Source organism: Acomys russatus, chromosome 21 (genome assembly GCF_903995435.1).
Source record: "Acomys russatus chromosome 21, mAcoRus1.1, whole genome shotgun sequence".
NCBI lineage: Eukaryota > Metazoa > Chordata > Mammalia > Rodentia > Muridae > Acomys > Acomys russatus.
Window position 1 is genome coordinate 18,246,794 of NC_067157.1, and position 27,654 is coordinate 18,274,447.

Sequence of the window (27,654 nt, forward strand, 5' to 3'; positions counted from 1 at the left end):
TCACTGAATTCTACATTTGACTGATAGACCTACCTCAATAAATACTAGAAAAGGGAGGTCCACGATGGTTTCTGACATCAACATGTATGTGCACATACGTGCAGGCAAAATGTATGCACACACAGACATACACACTCATAAAAAAAGCAAAAAGCCCAAATGTGACATCTTTGGGTTTGTGCTTATATGTCAACATTCTATGCTACTATGAAGATGGACAAGCGGGCTTTTTTTTTTTTTTTTTTAAAGACAAGTTCTCACTATATAGCCCTGGCTGGCCCTATGTAGACCAGGCTGGCCCCTGATGCACAGAAATCTGAAGTGTTAAGACTAAAGGTATGTGCCACCATGCCTGGCATGACCTGCCTTTTAAGACACATTATAGTAGAGCTTTTTATAGAGTAACTTTGGCTCTAAATATATTAATCATAGATACTAACCGTATTTAAGGTTTAAATCTCATCTAACAGAATCAAAAAAGAAAAAAAAACTATAAACCAACAAGAATTCATATATTGAAAGTACACAATTTACATAAATTCTTTTATTCTTGATTTATAAATGTTGACAATTTAATCAAAATTATACACAGCAATGAAAGGTATTAATATATTTCCCTATATTGATTTTAAGACTATTGAAGTAACAGTTTGTGATCATTAGTGCAGTAAATCTTATTGACAAATCTTACACCTGGTATTAAAAAGTGTTTAAAGTACACTCAATAGAAAACAACAACAAAAACATCTGTTCTAAGAAAATTTATTATGCAGTAATTACAAAGATTAAAGACTCCCATCTCAAATAAAAATAATTGTTATAATTATACACTTAATAGAGTAGAGTACCTCAGAGAGTGAGTCCAATAAATATCACAGGAAATACAGTGCATTTTCAAGTTGGAGAGACAGACACTTTCTCATTCGCAGTGTTTTACATAGGAAAGCCTGTCCAGATAATGATTCGCCATGCTCTTCTAACAGTCCAGTGCGCCAGCTCAGCTCCCTCAGAACGTGAAGTAGCGGGCAAACCACTCCTGGCGCTGGGAGTCTGGAGAAGCCACGGGGGGAGCTTCACTCTGAGGAGGACTGAATACACAGAAAGAGAGACATGGAACCCAGGATTAAATGGTTTGCGGAGTAACTGGAAAGCAATTAAATACAAGCACTGATTTCCAGAGCTGGCAACCCGCGTCACAACTAAGGACTGGCTACTCCTCCGCTTTACAGCGTGTCCTGTGAGAACAGGAATTACAGCGGCACTTCACATGAACTCCATGACAGGAGAGCCATGCCAGTTACTCCATACATCCAAAAAGTAAGCAGCAGCAAAAACAGTATTATCATCTTTGAGGTTTAAAAAAAAAATGAGTGTTTGTGGGAAAAGAGCAAACAAAAGTGTTCCCTCTTTTAGCGAATTTCCCTCTTAATTATCAGGATTCTCACATGTGCACGTTCTTCATTGGAACTGAAGGATGACAAGGCACAGTTCTTTTTACTGTTTGCATATTTATTTATATTACGCATCCACCACTATCAGTAGACACTCCAAAGAGTGCATGAAAGCCGAGTTTCCTTCTACTTTTCGCGCTCTATGTCTTAATTCTAAGTACGGTTCTTTGGGCTACTTAAGAAGCAGGAAAGCATCCCTACCGTCTCGGGGGGGTTACAAGGCACGCAACAATGTAACGGAAACTGCAGCGGTCAACTTCCTCCAGCTCATGCACATGCATCTTACTGATACCTGAACGCACCCACGCGTGGGAAACAAGCAACAAGAGTGTTTAGCAGGAGAGACATGCCGAGACACAGTCCACTATGTTTCAGTCTATTTCCTTTCGCTTTAGCATCATTAGTCATTAGCTGCCTCAGAAATCACTTAGCGTAAAAGCAGAAAGACAAACTCCACTTGTAAGACTTCCTAGTAGACTTATTAGGATTTAGTAAAAATAAGAAAAAATAAAATTGAATCAACAACAAAAAATCAGTTGTAATGAAGTAAGCGTAAACAGTACTTTTTGATTTCAATCATGTAATGACTTAATGATTTCATTTCATTCAAAACTTACTTAATATATTTAGTCAACTCTGAGGCAATTTCAAACTGGAATTAGATTTGTTTCTAAATTTATTTGTATTTGACTACGTCAAGTTCTCAGAGCTTAAGTTTTTTTTTAATTGGCAATATGCATATTATATTAATAAGCATGATAAAAGGAAATACATATAGAACGCATTAGAAATAAAAATTTTAATAAAATGATTTTAAAATTATGAAAACTAGTTTGCACTAATAAAACTTTAGTGACACATAAATATTAAAATTCTTAGCACATGAATTATGTGAACACCTGTTAGTATTTAGAAAATGCACTAGTGATAAATTTTTTTAAAAAATCTATAGGTGGTAAAGGATGTTCCAGCTATTTCTTGTTATTTTTTTAGGTTTTTGGAGTAGTGGATTTCTGCAGTGTGAAAGGGGAAATTTCTCAAGTTAAAAATGAGAAGAAGAAGGAGGAGGAGGAGGAGGAGGAGGAAGAGAAGGAGAAAAAACAAAAAATGCTCCTGGTGAGACAGGGCTCACCTCAAAAATGTCTTGGGCTCTTTGGGTGGCAGTGGCTGTGGCAGAGGCTTGTTGCTGTTGAACTCAACGTCACGGACTGGAGAATTGGGGATGGGCTCCAGGCGGTTAGGATGTCCATTGCCCACACCACTGGACTCCAGAGCACTTAGATTGGGGACACTCACAAACCTGTTTGTTGGTGACTTATCATTCTTCTTCTTTTGCTGCGTTAAAAATGACACACATGAGACTACTCAATCCCTGCACGAGAGCCAACAAGAAAACAGGAATAGTAGGAGATGTGAATTTGGCATGGGAAACTTTTGGAACCTTTGTGTCGAATTACAATGTTAAAATTAACCAGTGTTACCCAAAGTGTGGTCTGGGGTCCTTGAGAGTGTTCATCTACATGGACTCCTCAAAGACAGACGTCTTTGACACTACCAGGACAGAAAGCACAGGGCACGGACACTTAGGAGCAGTTCGCCTCTAACCACGAACCACTGTGTGGCCTATGGAACGAAAGGGTAGAGTAGTCCAGACTACGGGGAACAAGTTCCTCAAACACCACAAAGGGAAGTGGGTTTAGGCTAAAATTAGGAGGCATGAAGTTAAATGTAATTTTAAAAGAGAGGTCCATGAACTTTATCCATCTGTCAAAGAGAAGCTGTTCTTGCCGGGAATTAAAAATAAATAAATAAATAAATAAATAAATAAATAAATAAATAAATAAGGAATAAAAAATGCTTGGCACTGTAGTTTGAAATAAATCTCACATTATTACTGAAGACTTAAAGCTGACTTAAATAATGTCATTTTAAATTCTCCGTGACATCTTTCGAAAGAGAATTAAACCTGTATAATTAAATCTATATTTTAATTAACTGGCAATATCATGAACTACTTCATAATGTAAAGGCTAAAGACAAGTGTATTCATTTTTTTTAGCATCCAATCAGTATTTAAATAATAGAAATAAGAGGAATAAAGAATAAAGAAATAAGATCACAAATGTAGCCTCAAAATGTCTCAGCTTGCAAATCATCAACTTTAGTCTCAAAGAATTATGTTCCTAACTCTTGATTTGATGAGCATCAACCTTTATAAAAAATTAGAATTAGTATGTTGTAGAAGGCTTAGAATATTCTTACATGTCTTCTAATGGGGCGTGTGCTAAAGTTTTTTATTTTTCTTACAAAATTAGTTTAGTTTAATGAATAGAAATGATATAGAAGATAGAAGTTTTACTTCATTTAGCCCAGTCCCTGTGGACATTCCTCACGCTGTAGACTCTGACAGAGAACAGTGCGTGAAAACCGGAAGGCTAGTAGGAGTCAGAAGGAGCCAGGCGGTTCTCTCACACTGTATATTTTTTGCCTTTTCTTATTCTACTCTTGGGATAGTTTAGTGTTTTGAATGGGGGTTCAGTTTTTTGTTTGTTTTATTTAAGAAATCATACAGTTGATAGCCAGGTGTAGTGAGCCACACCATTAATACCAGCACTCTGAGTTCAAGGCCAATCTGCATAGTGAGATCAGCCAAGGCTGCAATATTGTAACTATGTCTAAAAACCAAAAACAACAACAAACACCCACACTTCTGGTAAAAGTGTAAAGATTTAAAACTGAAAAAAATATTTTTGATAAAATAAAAGCAAAAAATTTTCTCTACTATACCTTGTTTATACAAGTCTTAAAATGTTTTCTAATTAAAAGCTATGTTATCCTAAATTGTCAATTTAAAAAAATGAAATTAAAGCCAGGTGGGTCCCACACAGCTATAATCCAAGCATTGGGAAGATCAGTAGTTCAAGGCCAGCCTCAGTTATAAGGTGAGTTTAAATTAAGGATAGCCTATATCACGTCAGACTTTTTCAAAAATCAAACCAAAACAAAAGCCCAGCATAAAACTAATTCTGTTTACGCATTCAATTATTTAGCGAGATCTTTCTATATGAAGGTCTAAAGACAGAGCTATATCTCCTTAGTTTACAAAACATGCAAGCTCAAAATTTGGAGCACTGATGAGGAAAGAACATACTTGGTATTCTAAACAGAGAAATTATATAAGCTTTGAAAGTAAAATTTCTGTGTGGTGGCACACGCCTTTAATCCCAGCACTCGGGAGGCAGAAGCAGGTGGATCGCTGTGAGTTTGAGGCCAGCCTGGTCTATAAAGTGAGTCCAAGACAGCCAAGGCTACACAAAGAAACCCTGTCTCAAACAAAACAAAACAAAACAAAACAACAAAACAAAAACAACCAAAAAACCAAAACAAAACAAAAACCCCAGCTTTAACATAAGCTTTATTTCAATATTAGTTTCTCTGAAAGAGATTCATAATCTATAATATTTACTCATTACTTACTTTACTTACAAAATAATTTAGGTTGGATTTAAAAAAACATGATGAGTTTTTTTAATTATTTATTTTATTTGCATTGGTGTTTTGCTTGTATGTATGTCTGTGAGAGGGTGTCAGATCCTCTGGAACTAGAATTATAGACAGTTGTGAACTGCTACATGGGTGCTGGGAATTGAACTCAGGACCTCTGGAAAAACAGACAGTGCTCTTAACTGCTGAGCCATCTCTCCAGCTCCCACGTGATGAGTTTTTCAGTTTAACACATTTACTGTATATGTGCTATGCCCAAATACTAGGGCTGTGGGGACAATGATGTATAAAAGTCAGGCAAACCTAACACAAGGCTTTTCCTTTTGTTTTAAGAGAAAAATAGCGCCTTAGAAAACGCCTTACTTAAATCTCAAGAACAGTCACAGAATGTGAAAAGTGGAGCTTACAGTTCACCTTTAGTTGCCTTAGCATAGAAGGCATGGAGCTAGGAGGAGCTGCTCGGCATCTGGGGCTGGAGTCTTTCTGAACTCCACAGAGGGTGGTGGTCAATAAGGAAATGACAATCAATTAATTTGAGCCAGAGGTTTAATTTTCCTTAGAAATATGAAAAACATAAAGGTAGAGCTTGTATGTTTCAATACTAATAAAATATTTTAAGGAGTCTAAATCAGCAATAAGTGAGTAGCTTATTTTGAAGACAAAGAAATAAAGAACTGATAAACCTTAGTAGGAGATTCTTACACTTAAAACATCGTGGGCAGCTTTAACCTTATGGTACTTGCTCCATATACTTTAGCCCATTTCCCTCCAGGCCTTAAGTACATCCCTGCTTTACAGTGTCTATGGCACATACCTTAGCCAATGGGTTAATTACACCAACGGCAGGACTTGTGTTAAATATTTTGTTGAAGTTAGTTTCTCGATTGACTAATTCCAGCTGATAAATTTTATTATCCTCCTATGCAAAAGAATTATAAACATCCTTTCAACATTTTCTATTATAGATTTACAAACTTAAAATGTACGAGTGCCATTTCATTATAACTTTAATAAATGTGAAGGTTTAGGTATTTTGTTTAAACATTTCTAGGCTTGACTGCCAGCATCTTAAAGGCTGCCTTTTAAACGCTGGGCCTATGAACTTGGCCACACCCTTCAATACTCTTTCATTCATGAGAGGATCTACTAGTGTCCCATCTCTTTGTGGTGCTGCCAGTGGCATCTGAGTGGATCTAACTGGCACTTGAGGTACTGTGAGAGACACGAGTCTCTTTCTTTGGCAACAAGAATATTGTTAACAATGGTCCCTGGCGAATTGGAATTCCCCCAGAAGTCTCATGCGCAGAGAAGGAAAAGGCAGAGGGAGAACTTGTTTCCAAACAGGATTTCCAACAGTCCTGACAGGTTGTCGGATCACCTTGAGGGAGAGACGGGAGCTAAGACAATCATGATGGACAAGATCAATCTTGGCCAGGACAGTTAAGTTACGTACACCTCTTGTCTGGCATTTAAACCTCAGCCTCCTGTCAAGACCGCAAAGATGGGCCTGGAGTTCAGGGGAGACTTATTTTGACCTCTTCTCATTGTGGCCTTATGTAATACATTTCTTTCTTTCTTTTTTCTTTTCCTCTGTTTAATTGGGCTATCAAGAGTGGGTGGCCAAGCCTACTGTGTTAGGGCTGCAAGGGCCAGACTCTGACTCTAAGAAATTTTGTAATGTATGTGGCTGAGTGGTTTCCACATTACAAAGATGGCACTATTATGTATTATTCTTTAGGACCTGAAAATGGATTTGATCTCTTCTAGTCTCTTCTTTGTGATAGTGATATGAATATGTCTTCCAATGGCCATAGAAAAGTGAATGGCCCATGCAGAGATTAAACCTTTCATTTTTGAGTCATAGATAAGATGTATTAATTAATTTAACAAACAGTCTGGGAAGGCCACAGCAGATGGAGCAGCATGGGTAAGAATGGTGGCTGTGTCCAAAATGGCCTTGATTCTAGTATAATCTAGTAGAAGTAGACCCTTGTGAACCCTCTTTGTCGCCACTGACTATCTTTGCATTACAGAGCTTGCCCCACATGCCTCTTGATGCCCAGGAACCACAGTGTTATAGATATGGTGTGGAGTTGTCCTTGGTTACAGTATTGGATCTGCCCTCTGATGAAGATAAATACAATTGTATCTGTAACATTTCAAGTAGTAACTGTAAAAAGAAGCAGCTGCTTGTAGGCTACAGATGAATACACTTACTTTCCTTGCTCACTTCATAACGGAAACACTTGTCCTTGAGTCTACTGCTGTTGGGTAGACTGCTCACGTGTACCAGCCTTGCAACAGTGGGTGTTTAGCAGCCTGCAGCCACAAGAAACACTCCACAGCCTATTCCTGGGCTTCCTCTATGGACCCTAATCCACCTTATAGGTTTCAAAAGGAACTTCATAGGTTTCCAATGGACCTTTCCAGTCTTGAAGACAGACAGGATTTTCTACACCATAAAAATAATTTTTAAAGGACATGAGAATCTTGGTCTAGTGCTGTTACATGCTAGTATCCAAAGTGTAATTAAAGCCATCAGGGGACATGTAGGTGATTAGCACTGTTTTCACATTGACTATAAAAGACTTTCATTGATTAGTGATAATAAAAAACATTTTAATTACTGACCAAGATAATATCATTTTAGAAAATTCTGAAACATTTTATAAATTTTCAAACACTTATATAGTTCTTATTCTCAAATAATAATAATGGTTCTAATGAAGATAGAATATTTGCTTTAGAATCTCATGGTTTTTCTCAAATGGGCTTCCGAGTGCCCTTCACACGGAACATCGCTGATTCTCTGATGGAGCACACAGATCTTAGGCCAGACCACCAAACCCTTCTTTCCTTCTGTTTGGTTTTGGCTCTTGAGACAGGTCCTTGCTATGCATCCCAGGATACTCTTGAATTTGATGTGATGCTCAGGTTGGCCTCAAATTCAAGATCCTCCTACCCCAGCCCCCAGAGCACCTGGATGGCTCGGTATCTCTCTGGACCAGGGTTTGGCTGAATACACTTTAGGGAATTAACACGATTCATTTGAGCCCAGCACAGTGATGCCTACCTGTAATCCCAGCACATTGGAGATTGAGGCAGGAGGATTGCTGTGAGTTTTAAGAGCTCCATAGCATAACTACCTCAAAATAAAACAAACAACAACAAAAGGGGGACTAATCTGTCACCTAATTTACAGTCTAATGCATGGCCATGTTAGCAGATTTTTCTTAGTTCTAATACTGTACGTACAATACGCATCCCTATATGTACTGACAGGATAGTGACTATGAAGTGATAATGACGTATTATTAAACAGTGTATGTTAAAACTATGACTTCAACAAAGCACTGGTGAAAGGGTAAACTTTCATCCTTCTAATGCCAAATTTAAATTTGAAATTATATTTTAATAAGTTTGACCACAACACACAGATCTTACACTTTCCATTTTCAAAAATGTTTCCCCAACCAATAGTCTATTGATTACTAAGATGGTTGTACTAAAAACAAAATATCTTACAATGAGTTTCTTTATGACCTGGTCTCGTTCTGAAAGCATGGATTTTAATTCTGCAATCATCTGTATATCTTCTGGCTTCGATTCTCTCATTAGATACTTCTCTTCCATTTCTTCTAGTCTATAAACAAGAAAACCTTTATCTCACTGATATGACTCAGACACATCTTGTAACAAATACCTATATTCTTCAGTTAGTCCAGCTAAGTGCACACAAATTTAACATAAGACTTGCAAGCATGATAACGTGATTGCCCCAAGAGCTGTAGTTGTTACAGGCTTTGAGGGAATAAAGGCCACCACTTTAGGGAGGATTTATCCACTTTAAGTCGTATATGAATGAGGTGAGGTGAGTTCAGCGAGTGGAGAAGCCAAATGACACAAATTTTACACACTCAGGTTGGTTACTATTAGCAGTGGTTACTATCAACACAGTATTGGGTGATGAGGTACATAACATATGTAGGAAACAGGAAAAGATACAAAGGAAAGGGGAACAAAAGACACACATGAACGACATCCTCTTTCCTTGGCTTGTGAGGAATGCAGTTTGAAAAACTCAACATTATCAGCCAATATGGACAAATTGTAATAGGCTCATCAGGTGAAAGAATAGCCACATTTCCTTGTAGGCCTACTCTTTCCTAAATGATAAGGGACTGCAACAAGAGAGAATGTCACTGAAGACCAAGACATAGGCCACTCTTTATGAGCAGAGGTGACACAGGTCACACTGAGTCTTAGCATGGAGGTAGGGCAGATAAAAAAGAATGCAAATGGAATATCCTGGCTGAGTTTGAGGGTGGGGAAGAACTGTTTCAGAAATTATAATTAAACACTTTTTATATTTTCAGATTAGACAAGGTAGAATTAAAACTTGCTAAGTTGTGGTTAATGAAGAGTCTAGAACAAATTTATTTGACAAGAACTTAGTAGTTTCTAGATGACCTATCATGTGATCTGTCACTGTCTCATCAGGTAAACCCCACAATTTCTGTGTTTTAGTGCCATAAAAGCTCACCACTAACCCGACCCCAAGAGTTTTGGGGACACAATATCTGCCTTCCCACCCAGGCCCTGCCTACTGCTTTAAAGAAGGACAGAGAAGCAAGGAGCTGGGAAGTGATGGTCTCTGCCTCAGCGGGGATTTTGCGAAGTCAGTGTGAAGTTAGTCACATATAGTACATTTTCCTCTTCTCTTGTTGACAGAGAATACTAGGAAAAAATAAATGATATCCCATGTGATCACAGAGTATCTGGCATTTTGATTACAATATGAAAGGAATTGCTTGTATGCATTTTATGAGCCAAGCTTTCAGTATTTTAGAATCTGAGGGAGAAAAAAAAAAAAAAAAAAAAAAAGGCACAAGGGCTTTGTATGGGAGCAGCCACAAGGTGTCACTGGAGCGCTGCCTTTGTGGTTAGAAGCAAAGCTGATGAGGATCTACTTCTCTTGACTGTAAGGACAGCAGGTAGAAGTCTGGCCTGGTGGTGCATGCCTGTAATCCCAGCATTCAGGAGGCAGAGGTAGGTGTTTCTCTGTGAGTTCAAGGTCAGACTGGTCTAGACAGTGAGTCCAGGACAGCCAAGGCTACACAGAGAAACTGTCTCAGGAAAAAATGCAAAGAATAGCTGGTAGAATCTGAAACTACCATTTATAGTTTTGGAACCTCCCTTTGTTGTACAGTAAAGATCTCACCTGTGCAAGTTTGTTTCACTTTAGCTGAAGCATGCTTTTTATTTTTATTTTTTCAGAAAGGTTCTCACTGTGTAGCGCTGGCTTACCTGGAACCCATTATATAGACCAGGCTGGTCCCTCACTCAGAGATCTACCTGCCTCTGCTTTCCAAGTGCTGGGATTAAAAGCATACACTACTACACCGGGCTTAGCTGAGACATTTTTACCTACAGAATTATATAAGCTAATTCTCCCCACAACACACTTTTACATCAGCAAAAATTGTAATAAAAACTAGATAATGAAGACACAGTATTACAGACAGGAAAGCATTAAAGGAGAGAACAAGAAACCATTATGAACCAGGTGTAACTTACAGACATACAAGGATCTCACCCAACATTCTAGTAGAAAGGAACTTGGTACCATCCCAAGATCCACTTCAAGACTATGCTAGTCAGTGTTGTCCCTTCTGCAACCATCTGGGCAGCTCACTAGACCAACGGTGCTCCTACAAGGCTGAGTGCAGACTAAGGGTCAGGAGCTTGGAGGTGGGGTTCTAAGTTTGATATTTTTAGTCCTTTTTTTCTTTCATTTTTCTTTCCTCCACCTTTTCTTTCTTTGGCATAGGGGCTCACTTTCTATCTTGTATTTGATCTAAACTCAGAGATCCTCCTACTTTGGCGTCCCAAGTGCAAGGATTACAGGCAGGTGCTAGGATCCTAGCTAACCTCTGATCTTTTTACTCACAACCAGTCTATTTGGTTCTCTATTTCTTCTTTCTTTCTTCTTCTTCTTCTTTCTTATTTTTTTGTTTTGTTTATTCAAGACAGGGTTTCTCTGAGTAGCTTCTAGAACTAGCTCTGGAGACCAGGCTGGCCTTGAATTCACAGAGATCCGCCTACCTCTATTTCCTGAATGCTGGCATTAAAGGTGGTCACCACCATGCCCAGCTGGTTCTGTATTTCTTAAATGACCTTTATGAAATATGCTTTTGACCCTAAGTCATACTAGTCAGGTCTCTGAGTGCTCATCTGGTAGCAGGAATCCAGTTTATTTTCATTGAGTTTTCAGATTATTATTAAAAGTAATACAGAGACGGAAGAGAAAGGAGGGGCAGAACACATGGAAGTGCTGGTCAGGCTAGCCAGGGTCACTGTGGGACTCTAGCCAAGGATATGCCCTGCTGTGTGTGTGTGCATGTGCGTGTGTGTGTATACAAGAGAGTATATAGGTCAACTGTCCACAGCTCATAAACAACACAGTCCTGTACTAAACTATACAAAGAAAATGTCCAAGTTATCATCTACTTTGTGTTGCTTTATAAGACCAATGACCAGAGGCTGTAGACCTGAGCAATCGCATTACCAGGAACATAGCCCGGAAGTTACGCTTTATGAGCTCTGTTATGTAGAAATGAAACAGAGGACTGAAGCATTTCACTGCTGGGCTTCCCTATCCTTTCCAAGCAGACTTTGATTTGTGTTACAAAGACCACTACCACTTCCAGATGTCCTCAAAGCTTCTTTAGAGTTTTAGAGGTTAAGGATTCAAAATAGCCATTCTACCATGGCACAGTACATCTTTGCTGTTAGGGATTACTGGTATACCTAATGGCCGTGTGGAGAATTGACACTTCTCCCAGGAAGAAATGATTTCTTTGTTCCAGTACAGTGAGGTGCTAATTTAAAGTAAACCTAAACAAAATTAATATCTGGCCAGGTAATGTGGCCATATCTGTAATGCCAGAACTTGGGAGGTAGGGACAGGAAAAGCAAGAGTTCAAGGCCATCATGGACTACCTGAGAAACTGTTTCAAAAACAAACCAACATATAACAAGCCCACAAAACCTAAAATGACAAACCCTAATCACTTTTTAGACAATAAATATTTCTGGACTCCCAAGGTACTACGATAGTTTTTATTTCACTTAAACTTTCTTTACCTATGGAAAATGTCATTTAGATAAAATTGAGTAGCCTATTCTCTCATTTGCTATCATGTTTTTTTTCACACATTGGGGGTCTTGGGAACCAAGCAAGTGTCTTGTGCATGCTAAGCAAGCATTCTACCACTGAGCTATGTCCTGGGCCTCACTTGTTTTTAAAACAAAAAAATTCAATGCATTTGTAAGTTAGATGCAAGATTTTTGTTTGATTGATTGTTTTGTTTTTGGTTTTCAACATCGGGCTTCTCTGTGTAGCCTGGCTGTCCTGTAAGTTACTATGTGGACTAGGCTGGCCTTAAACTCACAGAGCTCCTACTGCCTCTGCCTTCTCAGTACCGGGATTAAAGGCATGTGCCACCACAACTGGCTGGATGCAAGGTTCTTGTTAGGAGAATAGTCAAGACAATCCAATTTCCATGAAACTCTGAGAGGGTCTGCAGAGTCAGCACTAGAGAGCAGTTTCTAAGTCATTTCAAAGACAGAGACTCTCACACTCTATCTCTACGCCGTTAAGCCTGCTCTCCATTCTCTCCAGGTGTTCAACAGGCGTTGTGGCAGAAGTGAGAAGAGAAGCTTCTAGCTGCCCCAGTGTTTCCTCAGCACTATACTTTGGTTTGGGGGGGAAGCATGGACCTTTACCGTCCCCCTCTCATCCCTCTAATAATTCACCAGGGGTTTCTGAATCTGAAGCAGCCAAGCTGAGGTTCGGGGTGGCTCATAACCCAGTAGGGTAACCCCTGTGCTGTTATTCACATTTGCATTAAGTAGGGTGAATTAGAGTTTAAGTTTGCAGTCAAAAGTAAGTGTACAGGATTCAACCTTAACTAGACATGTGACTACCTAAAGCTAAGGGGTAATTATACGATGGTATCAGGTGGAAAGAGAAACGTGATTGGTTACTGTGGCCCCAAGGCCAAGTGTAAAATCAATGCCAGTTCTAAAAAAGAGGCAAAATATTTTACTTATTGGTAATACTAATTCTTCAATTATCGAAAGCCTGAAATACAGAAACATTAAATGAACATTTGCTAGCCATTAAAATGTTATAATGAGCAAAAGCACAAAAAAGAAAAATGTCCAAACAGACACAACATAGCTACTATTCATAAGAGGACGTCAGGGCACACAGACAAACACAGGCTGTTCTTTATGGGGGTGTATCCTTTTGGGTGTGAGGAGAGGGGCTCAGGGTTTCAGTGTCTGCTGGTAAATACATAAGCCAGGAAATATGAGAGCCATGGCGCTGAGGCTGATTTTATCTTGCTGTCTGCCAAGCCTGTTATAGGTATGCTTTGCTGCAAAGTAGGCACGTGAGGCCACAGTGGCTGAAAAAAAAAAAAAATCTAACAACTGACTGTGATAAAAGCAAACAGCAAATCAGTGAGTTTGTGCAAATAATGATTATTTTCCTTTATTTTATGGGCAACTTCACTAAGTGGGGACCCTCGTGAAATGTATTCATGACAGATTCATTAGTATATGGCCACTATGTGAAGAGACACTCGGAAAGTGTGTCTAATCCCAGAGGACGTTTGAGTAAGAAGCAGCAGCAGCCAGGGGCTGGTTTCTGCTCATGTGTGCCTACACGTGTCTGCTCCTATGCATGGGGGAGACTTAGTGGTTACACAAATGCAAGATGTGAAGATGGGATTAATATTTGGAGTAGGTAAATGGTATTAGTAACACAAATGCAGAAGACCCAATGAAGCTTTGTGCCTCAGGGTAGTAGTAACTTGTTAGTTTATGGAGGTGTCTGGATAATTGGAATAAGCCATTAGCAGCAGGTTACAGTAGACTAAACCTAAGATCACCTAAACCAACCAGGGGTTAGGTCAGAGAGACAGACTGAATTCAAAGGGAGTAGTCTGCAGCAGTTTCTAAGTATTCGGGAAAGAGAGGGGCTATTAATCTTCTTAATGAACATTAATAAATTTGTATAAATTTTAACTTGAATAAAAGGGTTACTAAACATGAGTAGTAACTTTATTTGTAATGATCCTACTTTATAAATTTTTTAAATAAAAAAAACTATTTAAATGCTAATTGTAAGAATTCAAGCAGTACTCAGGTATTAGGAAATGAAGTCTTTGCTCTCTTCCGTCCTTGTTTCCTACCCATGTATTTGCTAAATGGACCCACATCATTAAAATGTGTTTGTTTTGAAGGGTGTTTAGGGTTTTGTAAAATACATGTTGACTTATGCATGGGCTTATAAAATTTCTATTGTTCGCAATATACTAATAACTTCACATTATATAATAATCACACTTTGTGATGTCATCATAGAAGTGACGTGTCATGGGGAGCCTTCTGCTTTTGTTGTTTCTCAAGACAGGGTTTCTCTGTGTAGCCTGTCCTGGAACTTGCTCTGTAGGCCAGGCTGGCCTCGAACTCACAGAGATCTGCCTGCCTCTTCCTCCTAAATACTGCGATTAAAGGTGTGTGCCTGCACTGCCCAGCAAGCATTCTCAAGATATGTATTATTTTAGCAGGCCCGCAGCAACAGCAGCAAATGAAACAAAACCATTCAATGCCTTATCCTAAGTACAGAACACACAGAGCACACTGCAGTTACATCTGTAACACAGCACTTTCATCTTCCTCACTAATAGCATTTTTATTAGCTTCAGACAGTTAAGGTGAGCATAGACACAGTGCTCCTCCGTTCATTATCCCACATGAATGTTCTTTAATGCAATATGACTTACGACACTTGTAAAGCTGCATTTATTTCCTTGAGTAGCTCATTAGTCTTATTAAAATCTGCCCGCATCATATTTTTCTCTCTGAGGTGGTCTGCTGTCATGACATCCAGCTCTTTCTCAAGTCTCTTGTTTAAATCTTGTTCATGCAACCTGTTTGATTTATTTTTAGTTAAGAAAATGTTATTCTGAAGTCAAGTTTTCAAAACTTCTATGTTCTACCAAATTTGAAATGCCCCCATTTTGATATAATATATGGGAAATTTATGTAAACCGCTTAAGATAAACTATATAGTTTGCTGTGAGCGAAATCTGTCTCCTTTAATGCTTTTTTTAAAAGAACTTTTAACTATTTACTTATGGTCATTTCCCCAGAGTCAATGAATAATAAATACATCATCAAAGTGAAGACATTTTCTTTTCCAGATGACATCGTACCCACCACACATTGTAAAAAGTGATCTTCACTATACTACTGGGCGGGCAGGCTAGGCAGAGATCTGGGAACATACTGCTAAGCATTCTGCAACAGGATTTTAGACAACAATGCATCGTCTGCTGTGGTGACTGGCATACCTCATCTGCTGGTTGGATTCACTTCGTATTCTGAGAATTTCTTTCCCCTTAAGTTCCAGCTCTTTCGTTAGGGTGCTTATGTTCTCTTGGAGGTGCTGGACCTCCTTATCCAAGTCCGAGATGTGATGATCTCGGTGGCGAACTTCCTCTTGCAGGTCACTAATTCTGCACACGTGCTCCTTACTCTGCAAAACCCAAAAAATGCTAACCATGTTCTATAGATTTGCCCTCTGTGCTGATATGACAGGGAGGAAATGACAATTTTGAATATTAAGTATAATCATTCTGACAAGGCTTCAAAAACAAACTTCCTGGGGCTGGAGCGATGGCTCAGAGGTTAAGAGCACCGACTGTTCTTCCAAAGGTCCTGAGTTCAATTCCCAGCAACCATGTGGTGACTCATAACCATCTATGTGAGATCTGGTGCCCTCTTTTGGCACATAGGCACACATGGGGGCAGAATACTGTATAAATAATAAATAAAATCATTTTTTAAAAAACCCTGAACCTCCCAAAATGAAAAACCACAAGGTCCTGTCTCTTCCATAGAGCTAAGAAATACTTACATGACTACAGTTGTAGTATCAGGGCTGTAAGGGACTCAAAAGATCATGAAAACATAGCTCACTCATTTTAGAATGAGGAAATTACTACTACTTTTGAGCTGACTTTCTCAAAGGTAACTTATAATCACTGGCAGAGTCAAGAGTAGATCATGGGCCTCTTAGTAAGTTGTATAGATCTTGTAGTAACTGCTGTCATTGTCCTTTAATCTCAAAAGGATTTTCATCTTGGGAAGCCCCAACACACATTGCGTGCTTTGGAAAGGCTTTCAATGCTACCCATACAGTTATTCCCTACAAGTCAATGTTTTCTACAAGTTCTGTAAAGTAGACATTGTCAACTTTACTGGAGGTGGAGCTGGGAAGAACAACTTCCCTCTATGGTTACAAGGTGGCTCGCTTAAAGTGTCCTAGCAATGAAGAGCAGATCTAGGCTGAGCACTTAACATGGGTGAGCCAACAAAGGAAAAGCTGTAGGTGTAATGAGCTAACACAGCTTTCCCTGCACAGTGCCGATGGCTGTATCCTTCCATGCATAGATATCTTCACTAGTACAGATTATCAAATTAAAAGCAAGTATGCCAGGCCAAGGAGCAAAGTTTTAAAAGTATAAGCAGTAGTGGCTAATTAATACATTGGCAATATGAGTTATCTTTCTTCTTGTTGAGGACCTACTGCTTCTGTATAGTTCTGTCATCCAATGTGACTGTTTAGTTTTGGTTAAATTAAACTACATAAAATTGAAAATGTAGTTTCCTGGTTGCACTAGAGAAAGCTGTGCTATGTGGCTACGGGCTACCACAATGGCCCTCCCAGACACAGGACGGTGTGTTGTCATGGACAGACCGTCCGGCTGAATAGCACTATCCTCACCCTTGATAATCTTCATATTTCAGTGTTTATTTTTCTAAGATGCAAACAAAATGCAAAATAATCAATCAAAAGGTCAGAAAATAAAATGTAATTTTATAACAAGCATACAAAAGTAGGGTTGTTCATTTCCTCTGAAGAAGGTAGTTCTTTGTCGTGTGCAATTAGCAGCTACTACCAAGTATCTTTCCTAGCATGAGAGCTTGGGGGGACCAGATCTAAGGAATAAGCACAAAGTGTTTGCACATACCTGCCGTCGGCTGATGTCCATGCTTCGCTCTATTTCCATTTTAGCCGCTGCCAGTTCTTGATGGTGATTATGCCGTAATAAATCAATTGAAGCTGCGTGTTGATGGTTTAGTTCAGAGCGTAAGGAAGCTGGAATGCAAAGAAAAGGCCTTACCTTAGGAAAAACATTAGAAATTAGGACACGTATAAATGAGCATAAAATAGACTACCATATACTATTGTAGATTTAAAATCTACTTAGCTTTGATGAGGATATGAGAAGTGCCAAGAGCTTAAATGACAAAGGTATTTGTGTGTGTGTGTGTGTGTGTGTGTGTGTGAATTCAGTTTGAAGATAAAGTGGTGGTGAAGAGGAAATGTTTTAGCTATTTGATATTATGAAGTTAATATAGACTTTAGAGATGCATGCTGACAGATGTTTAGAAGGCAGCTTGCCTCCCAGGAGTAGCTTCCCCCCCACAACATCCCTAGACTATGCAAAGTGCTGCCTGACAAATACTCTTAATGATCTGGAGGGGGGATATACCATTCATTAGAGTTTGCGATTGGTTTTTAATTTTAATGTTTTTTGAGACAGGGTCTCATGGAGCCAAGGCTGCTTTAGGATAAGCACACTATTCAAGCGGGACCTTGAGATCTTGGTTCTGCTATGTCTGTCTCCCATGCACTGCGGCTACAGGCACTCCTTATGCCTAGCCCTGGAGTTAATTGTTTCATACTCCTCACAAACATTTACTGAGCAACCACAGTATCCTAAGAGAGAATAAAACTTGAGACTGTCTTTATAACATCACAAGCTGCAAGTGAAGATACTACGCCAGGGAACTACACAGGATAGCAGAGGTTAATATTATGTATAACAAGAAAACAGGGGTGAAAACACCATATTTCCGGGAGTCAGTGATGGGATGGATCAGAGAGAGACTGTCTAAAAGATGGAAGGACTAAATTGGGGTGTCTAAGTAGAGAAGGGGTGCTCTCACTGCAAGAGAAGCCAGAACCCGGTCCGTCCTACAAGCAGGAGGCCACAGGGCACACAGTGCCGTGAAAGACAAAGGGACCTGCATGGAGGTTTCTTTAAACTTCAGGCCCATGGTTCTCAAGCTGGGAAGTGAGTGGCTATGTTTCTGACATGAATGAGACTTCAGCATTTTTCATATGGAGATGCAAGTGAGTAAAAGGCAAATTACGGATTTTGAGGCTAATCTGTGAAATCTGGTTGAAAAAATGCTGCCCTTGCTTGTAGCTGGCCCCCTTCAGCTCCTCTTGTGGTCTTCACAGAGAACATAAGGTCAGTTTCTCCTGTGTTAAGGGCTTTTTTAGTGGAAAAGTTTGCCAGATGCTGCTGTGAGGAGCCACGGAAGGATTTAAAGTGGGAAGTCTCGCATGAGGTACCAGTGCTTCAGAGTTTTCTCTGACAGTAACTGGGAAAATAATCTCTGGGAAGGCAAGTCAGGAGGAAGGTTATGATAACAATCTTTCAAAAAATAATAATAAAAGGGGCTGGAGAAATGGCTCAACGGCTAAGAACACTTGTCCTTGCAGAGGACCCAGGCTTGGTTCCCAGCACCCACATGGCAGCTTTAACTCCAGTTCGAGAGGAATCCAACATCCTTTTCTTACCTCTGAGGGCACCAAGCATGCATGTGCTACACAGACATATATGTAAGCAAAAAACTCATATACATAAAATCAATAAATTAAAAAAATAAATCATATGGCTTTGAAGTAAGTATGACAGAAGGACTAAACAAGAGAAAATAGACACAGAAAAGAAAAAAATATCCCTGATAGGCAAAATGTGGCAGTGAAAGAAAAAAGATGCTTCTATTTCCCCAGTTTTGACAACTCAATAACATGGCGCCATTAATCAGAGAGGGGAGTACAGGGATGGATATGTACTTTGGACAACAGGGAGGTGGCAAGATCATATTTGAAAGTCAAGTTTTCAACACATAGCAACAAATACCAATTTAATGTATAAGACCAAGAGGATTGATCTAGAGGCACCCATTTCAAGTCCCTGGCACACAGGTGAAAGCTGAAGCTATGAGCAGATAAAAAGGAAAAGGCTTAAAAAAGAAAAAAGAAGAAGAAGAAAAAAAAGCTAGAACTGAATCACAAGCAAAGCAGTATTGGGTGGAAACAGGTCAAACAGATGAGAGCAAAGGGTCCAGATCAGATAGCCACAACAGTGGTAATACACAGGAACAAGAAAACCAAGGGCAGAAAAGCCCCACAACGTCAACGTGGCCAGATGTGCACACAGAGACAATGAAATGAGAGCCAGTCAGTGACCACAGCACAAAACTCAGTGATAACGTCGGGCAATGTATTTTCGTGGCAGTGATAGGAAACAGATCTGTGTGGTGGATGTAAACATGTTTTTGTATCCAAGTGTGGGGTGTGAAACAGACTTACGTAAGGGTGTGAGGTGTTTTTCCTCTGAAAATAGACTTGTGAGAGAATACGTGGTGTTTGTCCACTGGAAGAGGAACAGCCTCTTGAGGGGGCATTGTCTTTGCCAACCAATAAACATCCTGAAAGGATATGTTTGTGTGTGTGTGTGTGTGTGTGTATGTGTGTATGCCCAAAATAAGAGATAAGAGGCAAGGCATTTTGGTTTTGGCTGTTCATCACTCCACTTCGAGATTTTCCTAGAGAGAACCGCTCCAGTGAACGCTTCAAGGCTCCGGGTTCTGGCTGCTGCTCTGGGCTCCAGCAGCTGCAGTTGCAGTCACCTTTACTGAATTGCTGGTTTGCTGTTTAACTGGTCTATTGGAATCCTGCTGACTACACCAGTGGAATCACTCCAAGGAACTGAGTCTAAAAAAGTTCTATCTCTTCTGTTCCTATTAACCTCCTTTCTCTCCTATCTAGGGTAGGTGGGTTGGAAGGGAGGTAAAGCATTAAAGAACCCCAAATAAAGTAGGTTTTACAGAGTTCAAAGGCCACAGTCTTGAAGAACCTTGACAAAAGACTAGTGTCTAGACTATATAAGTAGAATTCTCTTTTTCTTTTCTTTGGTTTTTCGAGACTGGGTTTCTCTGCGTAGCCTTGGCTGTTCTGGACTCACTTTGAAGACCAAGCTGGCCCCAAACTCACAGAGATCTGCCTGCCTCTGCCTCCTGAGAGCTGGGATCACAGGTGTGTGCCACCATGCCTGGCTCATAAGTAGAATTCTTAAAACTTAACAGCAACAATGAAGACTCCATCCAAAAAGGAAAACATGAAACTCCTGAGAACATGAAAAATATTCCACCTCTCTATCCATTAAGGAAATGTAAAGTAAAACTATGAGATGCTACGGCACGCTTACCAGTATAGCTAATGTGCAGTCATAATATCAAACACTGGTGAGATGAGGGGGGAATGGGTCTCCCCTCAGTGCTAGTAGATTGCAAAATAGCAATCGGGTGCATGTGTGTGCACGCGTATGGATGTGCGTGCGACTGCACGTGTTGGCGATCACATGGTAGTACATGCGTAGGTACATGTTTGGTGCATGTGTGAGGGTAGATGTGGGGATGCATGTGTGGGTGCATACACGGGTGTATGAGTGGGTACGTGGGGGCTGCTGTTCAGTGACTGATTTCTGGGATCCCCACTTGTCCTCCATGAAGACAGACACGTCATTTATAAGGACTGCGTTCTCAGATCGCAGAGGAGACTGCGCCACTCTAGCTGACATCTTTTGCCTTTTCAAGTAGTAGCATCAAATTAAGCTTGGGGCCCACTTAGACACGCATCTGACGCCCCAGAATGTAAATATGCAGCTTGGTGCTCCCTGATGACGTTTACAGTGGAAGGATGCACAAGCAAGCACGACAGGGTTATAGCCCTTTCCACAGTACCGAGCATAGCCTTTCCTTCGTCTTCGAGCTCAAAGCGGAGCGTCTGGAGCTCCTGCTCCATCTCCATGCGGAAGCCCTCCATGGACTCTCGGTGGGCTTCCTTCAGTGACTGCAGCTCCGCCGAGTGCTTCTGCTGCAAGTGACTCTCCAGAGCCTGCGCAGGAGACGTGAGTCAAGTTATTAGGCAAGAGTACGGGAAGCACAACAGAGAACGCTTCGGGGGGGGGGGGGGGGGGCTCAGGAGTTAGCAAGGGTACGCTGCCGGAGCTCATTTCCATGAAAATCAGATATAAAGTAACTGGAACTGGAAAACAAATTCATTGGGCCAATTCAGCAGAGAACAATGAATTCTGACACCAGTTTGACTCAATATATTTTGTTGAAATTGGAAATATAGACCTTTAGCTTCAGGCGGTTTTTGAATGAAATCACTTTTCTAAAGTTGCTAAGGATACAAATTATTGAAAACTAAAGGAGAGAAAAATCTGTGCTCACACACAGGAGAGGAAGAGGGTGTTATTAAGAAAACTACACAAAGTCCACTCCTTGTTTAGGTTTGCCTAAGCACAGTGAGGGTGTTTAGGAAACTTCACCCTAATCAAATAATTTACAGCATTTTAAATAAAATATTTGTCTGAGAAGGCAAATTTTCTGAGACTGAGTGGGTAGAATTTTTCCTTGTTGGATGTTTTTTCCTTAAATGTTTCCTACATGCTAGTGTGTTGAACACTTGCTTCCTGTGTGGCGATGCTTTTTTGAGCAGCTGTGTGGACCCTTTAGGAAGTGGGTCAGCAGGAAAGTCACTGTGTGGACAAGACACTGAATGGTGTAGCGCGGGACCTGGCTATGACGGTCTCTCTGCTTCCCGGACTGCAGTGATGTGCATGCACTTCGAGCCCCACCCTGCTTCGCCCAACTTGAAATGGTGAGGGAAGGTAAATCTTTTCTCCCGGGAGCTTTCCTGTGCTGTGGAGCCCTGGCCTCTGGGCGTTGTGGTCTTCAAGTCAGAGCAGCTGTGCTGTCCTGCCGGAGATCTGAAGAGACTAAGAATACTAGCGCTTTGTCACAGAAGGGAGAAGGAAGGGCTCACTGGCCCCACAAGATCCCTCCCTGAGGACATGGGGCATTTTCCTTTGGTCCTGTGTGTGCCACTGTACATAATCTTTTCTTTTTGCTTTTTATATTTTATTAATTTATTCATATTACATCTCAATTGTTATCCCATCCCTTGTATCCTCCCATTCCCCCCTCCCTCCTGCTCACCCCCTACTCCCCTCCCCTATGACTGTGACTTGGGGGGACCTCCTCCCCCTGTATATGCTCATAGAGTATCAAGTCTCTTCTTGGTAGCCTGCTATCCTTCCTCTGAGGGCTACTACGTCTCCCCATCAAGGGGACGTGGTCAAATATGAGCCACCAGAGTTCGTGTGAAAGTCAGACCCCACTCTCCACTCAACTGTGGAGAACTGACAGGACCGTCTCCTGAACATAATTTTAATTAAACTCATCGGTTCATCAACCTAGACTTGTTGTTTGGTCTACTGTTGGTGTCCTACACTTGTTCATGTCTCCTCAAGGGAAAGTTAACAAAATATTCTATCACAGCAACAAAAAAGTAAGTAGGACATCTGGGCATGGTAGCACAGGCCTTTAATCCCAGTATGGCGGGAGCCAGAGGCAGGCAGACCACTGAGAATTCAAGGCCAGCCTGGTCTACAAAGCAAGTGTAGGATAGCCAGGGCTGTTACACACAGAAACCCCGCCTCGAAAAACAAACAAAGTAATTAGGCTAGATTCCATGTGATACATTGTTTAAAAGGTTCTATGGGTGCAACAGAGGAAATGTGGCCCTCCAGGTACTTAAAGCTGAAAGGTGACACAATTTTTATTGTTTTTGTTTTACTGTAATTTCTTGTTTTTTTTTTTGTTTTTTGTTTTTTTTAAACTCGGTCTTGATTTTATTTTTTAAAGCTTTAGCCAAATCTATTCAATGGAAAAAGGATAGCATATTCAACAAATGGTGCTGGTCTAACTGGATGTCTTCATGTAGAAAAATGCAATTGGACCCATATTTGTCACCATGCACAAAACTCAAGTCCAAGTGGATTAAAGACCTCAACATAAAACCAGAGACATTAAATCAGTTAGAAGAAAAAGTCGGGAAGAGCCTGGAACACATAGGCACAGGAGACAATTTCCTGAACAGAACTCCAACAGCCTAGGCCTTAAGGTCAACAATTAATGAATGGGACCTCTTGAGGTTGAGAAGCTTCTGTAAGGCAGGAGACACTGTCAACAGAACAAAGCGATAGCCTACAGACTAGGAAAAAAATCTTCACCAACCCTTCATCTGACAAAGGTCTGATATTCAAAATATAGAAAGAACTCAAGAAATTAAACACCTCAAAACCAAACAAACCAACTGAGAAATGGGGCCCAGATTTAAACAAAGAATTCTTAACAGAGGAATATCGAATGGCTGAGAAACACTTAAAGAAATGCTAAATGTCTTTAGTCATCAGAGAAATGCAATTCAAAATGACTCTGAGATTCCATCTTACACCTATCAGAATGGCTAAGATCAAAATTTCAAGTTATACCACATGCTGGCGAGGATGTGGGGAGAGAGGAACACTCCCTCATTGCTGGTGGGAATGCAAACTAGTACAACCACTCTGGAAATCTATCTGGCCCTATCTCAGAAAACTAGGAATAGGGCTTTCTCAAGACCCAGCTATTCCACTCCTTGGAATATACCCAGAAGATGCACCAGGCACAACAAGAACATATGTTCAACCATGTTCATAGCAGCCTTATTCATGATAGCCAAAACATGGAAACAGCCTAAGTGTCCCTCAGTAGAAGAATGGATAAAGAAACTGTGGTACATTTACACTATGGAATACTATCTAGCTATTAAAAACAAGGAATTCCCGAAATTTGTGGACAAATGGATTGAACTAGAAATGATCATAATGAGTGAGTTAACCCAGAAGCAGAAAGAGTCAAATGGTACATACTCACTTACATCTGGACACTAGCCCAAGGGGCACGGCCCATGAAAGTCTTCACTTATCAGGAAAATGAGATAGAGGGGAGGACATCCTATTGGGACTCTCGGTGAGAGAAGTATGGGAGAATGGGGGAAATAGAAGGATCCAGAGGGTCCCAGAAACCTACAAGTAGAACATCATGATGGACAGATTTGGGCCCAGGGGTTCTGCTCAAACTATGGCACCAGCCAAGGATAATATGTGCAGTAAACTTCCAACCCCGAACCGGATCTAACCAATGGACAGGACAGTCTCCACAGTTGAGGGGAGAGTGGAGAGTGGGGACTGACTTTCATACGAACTTGGGTGCACCATATTTGACCACGTCCCCTTGATGGGGAGACCTGGTGGCCCTCAGAGGAAGGATAGCAGGCTACCAAGAAGAGACTTGATACCCTATGAGCATATACAGGGGGAGGAGGTCCCCCCGAGTCACAGTCATAGGGGAGGGGAGTAGGGGGTGAGCGGGAGGGAGGGGAAATGGGAGGATACAAAGGATGGGATAACAATTGAGATATAATATGAATGAATTAATTAAAAAAAGATATTTAAAAAAAGATTTATTTATTATGGATACAGTGTCTTTGCCTGCATGTACACCTGCATGCCAGAAGAGGGCACCAGATCCCATTATAGATGGTTGTGAGCCACCTTGTGGTTGCTCAACTCAGGATCTTTGGAAGAGCAGCCAGTGCTCTTAACCTCTGAGCCATCTCTCCAGCCCATACTGTAATTTCTAAAATGAAATATTTATGAGACTATGCCATATAACTAGGGCAACATATCTCTAAAAGAAAAGTGGTATTTTAAAATTTAGCATTTGGCTGCTTATTACCATATAAAATGCTTTTCAAAAGCAAAGCACGAGTGTCTTTTGATATGGGTAAAATAAAGATTGTCTCATTGAGACAGAACCTCCAACTAGGTAGTTTGACTATTTAATGACAGCACAGACACATTTCAAGCTCTGACTTCTTTTGAAGATCAAAGTTAAATGACTTTTAATAGTCCAAATGTATAGCATTTAACTACTGCTAAGAGTCCATGTTTTACTGCAACTCATAAGGAGCAGCCAATGAGTAGATTTTAACCTAGTAAGGCAGCTGGGCTGTTCCTGACTTGTTTTTGTTGTTTGCTTTGAGAAAAGTTTTCAGGTAGCCAAGCCTGTACTCAAGTGAGCTCTGTAGCCAAAGAAGACTTTGATCCGCCTGCCTCCACCTCCTGCAGGGATTGCAAGAATATGGCACCGCACTCACCCTATCAGGCCTAATTCTTAACCAAAGAAACCTCTTTGGTTTTCTGCACATGATTCATAGATTACAACTTACTATATTAGTAAGGTGTCTGTTGTTCGAACTTTTAGATTTTTCTAAAATTATTAATTTCTGTATATAAAGAAAATATTTTTATTTTCATAAATTAAAGACTCTTAGGTTAATAGTTGATGTCAAGACACAAACACAAAAATAGCTTGAAAATCTTTAATCACTGTTGAATTCAACCTTAGTAATTTATTTATACCATTTGTCAAACTAGTGTCTGCAAGCAAATAAAAAAATTTAAGAAACAAGCTTTGGGGCTGGAGAGATGGCTCAGAGGTTAAGAGCACTGTCTGCTCTTTCAGAGGTCCTGAGTTCAATCCCCAGCAACCACATGGTGGCTCACAACCATCTACAATGTGATCTGATGCCTTCTTCTGGCCTGGAGGTGCACATGCAGGCAGAGCACTGTATACATAATAATAAACAAAGAAATCTTTGGAAAAAAAAGAAGAAGAAGAAACAAGCTTTATCTGCAATCTGTATTATGTTAAAAATGGTCGTGGGAGTGTGTTCTCTCCAGGGCATGCTTTCCTGAGGTCACTGGGCCTTACCCTTTGTTCCTTCTCCTTCTCCTCTTCCATGGTTTGGAAGGCGAGGGCGTGTGCTTCCTTCAGAGACTTGTGCCTCTGCTGATGCTGCTCCTCCAGCTCTCCCAGCTCCTGAGTGAGCCGCTGGCGTTCCTGTGTGAACTGCGCCTGCAGCTGCTGCAGAGACGTCTGTGACTGGCAAAGCTGCAGCTCCAGGTTCTGCTTGAGCAGGGAGATCTAAGCCAGGAAGACACACAGCAGAGACTAAATGCAAGGCACGCTTCACAGACTGCCCACCCAAGGGGAAGAGTGGGTCAGCAGATCCCATCATAAGTTAACGTGCTCTGCAATAAGAACCTAATGTAAATAATCCATCTATTCGTATTGGGCGTGCGTATGGTGCGTGCTTGCGGAGGTCAAAGCAAAGCTGCATGGAGTTGGATCTCTCCTTCAACCTTCATGTGGGCCATGGGAATTGAACTCAAGTTGCCAGGCTTGACTGAAAACACTTTATATGTTAGGCCGCCTCACCAGCCCGGAAATCTAATCTTGAGTTCTCACCAGATTAAGTGTGTCTTTAGAAGTTACCTTGAAAATTCCCAATTGCAGAGCTTATTACATAAATGGAATTTGTAACTAGTGTTAAGAAATCCAGTGTGCACTTTTGGTGCAATACACTTAATATTTATAATATGAACAGAAACAGGCAGTAACTACCACTATTGTGTGGTTAAGTCTCCTTCAGGAGATAAACTACAGGTTAAATGGCTTCTCTGTGAGGCAGTAAGTGTAATATGGGCTCAGAATGAAGATCCGCCTCTGCTGTTAGCATCCACACCTCACCGCTGTGTGGGAATTGGGCGTTTCCGTACCCCGTCACTTAGAGCAGCTTCTGGCACACAGGGACTGTGCAATAAGCGTTAGCCAAGATCATTTGACGGCTGAAAACCTGATCTTCTGCAAGATTTGTCAAGTTAATTATTTATTTGGTGTGTGTGTGTGTGTGTGTGTGTGTGTGTGTGTGTGTGCAGCACGTTTGTGGGGATTCCCACAGACACTAGAAGAGGGCATCAGATCCCATCTCCTGGAGCTCTGGCTATAGGCTACCAGGCATGAATGCTGAGCCTCAAAACTGGGGCCTCTAGAAGAACAGTAACTACTAAATTCCATTAAGTGGAAAATGACTTCTTCCTTTTGAAATCTAAAAATATCAGCTTTAGCATGTCAAACATCATCTCTGTCTGGTTTTAATTAAAATGAAGTCTTTTCTAAGAATAAAAAGCCTGTGAGCATAAATAAGTGTGTACTATGTACATATTAATACACGCGGCTGGTGAAACTTTAATTTTACCTGTTCCTGTTCTTATCCACAGGTTATTCTAACCTGAGATGGTGTAAGTCAATCTTACTCTAGAAGAAGTCTGAAGAGAAGAGGAATTTAGAGTCCAGATACAAAGCTGTAAAATATGCTCTGTAAACAATTTAAGGCACCATTCACTCACACCTAACCAGAACAGTGCCTGCGGCCTCCAAAGCCAACAGAAGAGGGCGCTCTTCTGTGAGCAGGAACCGTTTCTCTTTTTAATGGCAACAACTTTCCTGCTATGTATTGGTGGCAAAAAGCACATGAGAAAAAAGGAAGACTTGGGAAGCAAGGCAAGAGGGGAGAGCTCTTACTGGACAACAAGGAAGGCTACGAGCAGCAGGAGTTAGTCTCTGCAGTGAGCCTGGCTGAAAAGTTAGCTACAGGAAGGGCCTGGGACAGAGCTACAACCCAGGACTAATGGAAGAGTCAGCACGTCGTCATGGATTTAGCCAAGCCCTGCTAAGAAAT

General features: G+C 40.7%; 1 protein-coding gene across 1 annotated transcript in view; it reads right to left on the bottom strand.

The window, feature by feature from the left end:
* Positions 1-530: 530 nt before the first annotated feature.
* The window catches only part of Fam184a (family with sequence similarity 184 member A), a 111,556-nt gene continuing 84,432 nt past the window's right edge, over positions 531-27,654 (bottom strand). Inside the window, exons 10-18 of the mRNA XM_051164232.1 lie at positions 25,845-26,057; positions 20,919-21,072; positions 17,066-17,193; positions 15,383-15,567; positions 14,813-14,959; positions 8,481-8,598; positions 5,770-5,874; positions 2,584-2,786; positions 531-1,088 (exon numbers count right to left, since the gene is read on the bottom strand). Of these exons, the coding sequence (XP_051020189.1) occupies positions 1,007-1,088; positions 2,584-2,786; positions 5,770-5,874; positions 8,481-8,598; positions 14,813-14,959; positions 15,383-15,567; positions 17,066-17,193; positions 20,919-21,072; positions 25,845-26,057 (1,335 nt within the window). The 3' untranslated portion in view covers positions 531-1,006. The remainder of the gene's footprint in view (positions 1,089-2,583; positions 2,787-5,769; positions 5,875-8,480; positions 8,599-14,812; positions 14,960-15,382; positions 15,568-17,065; positions 17,194-20,918; positions 21,073-25,844; positions 26,058-27,654) is intronic.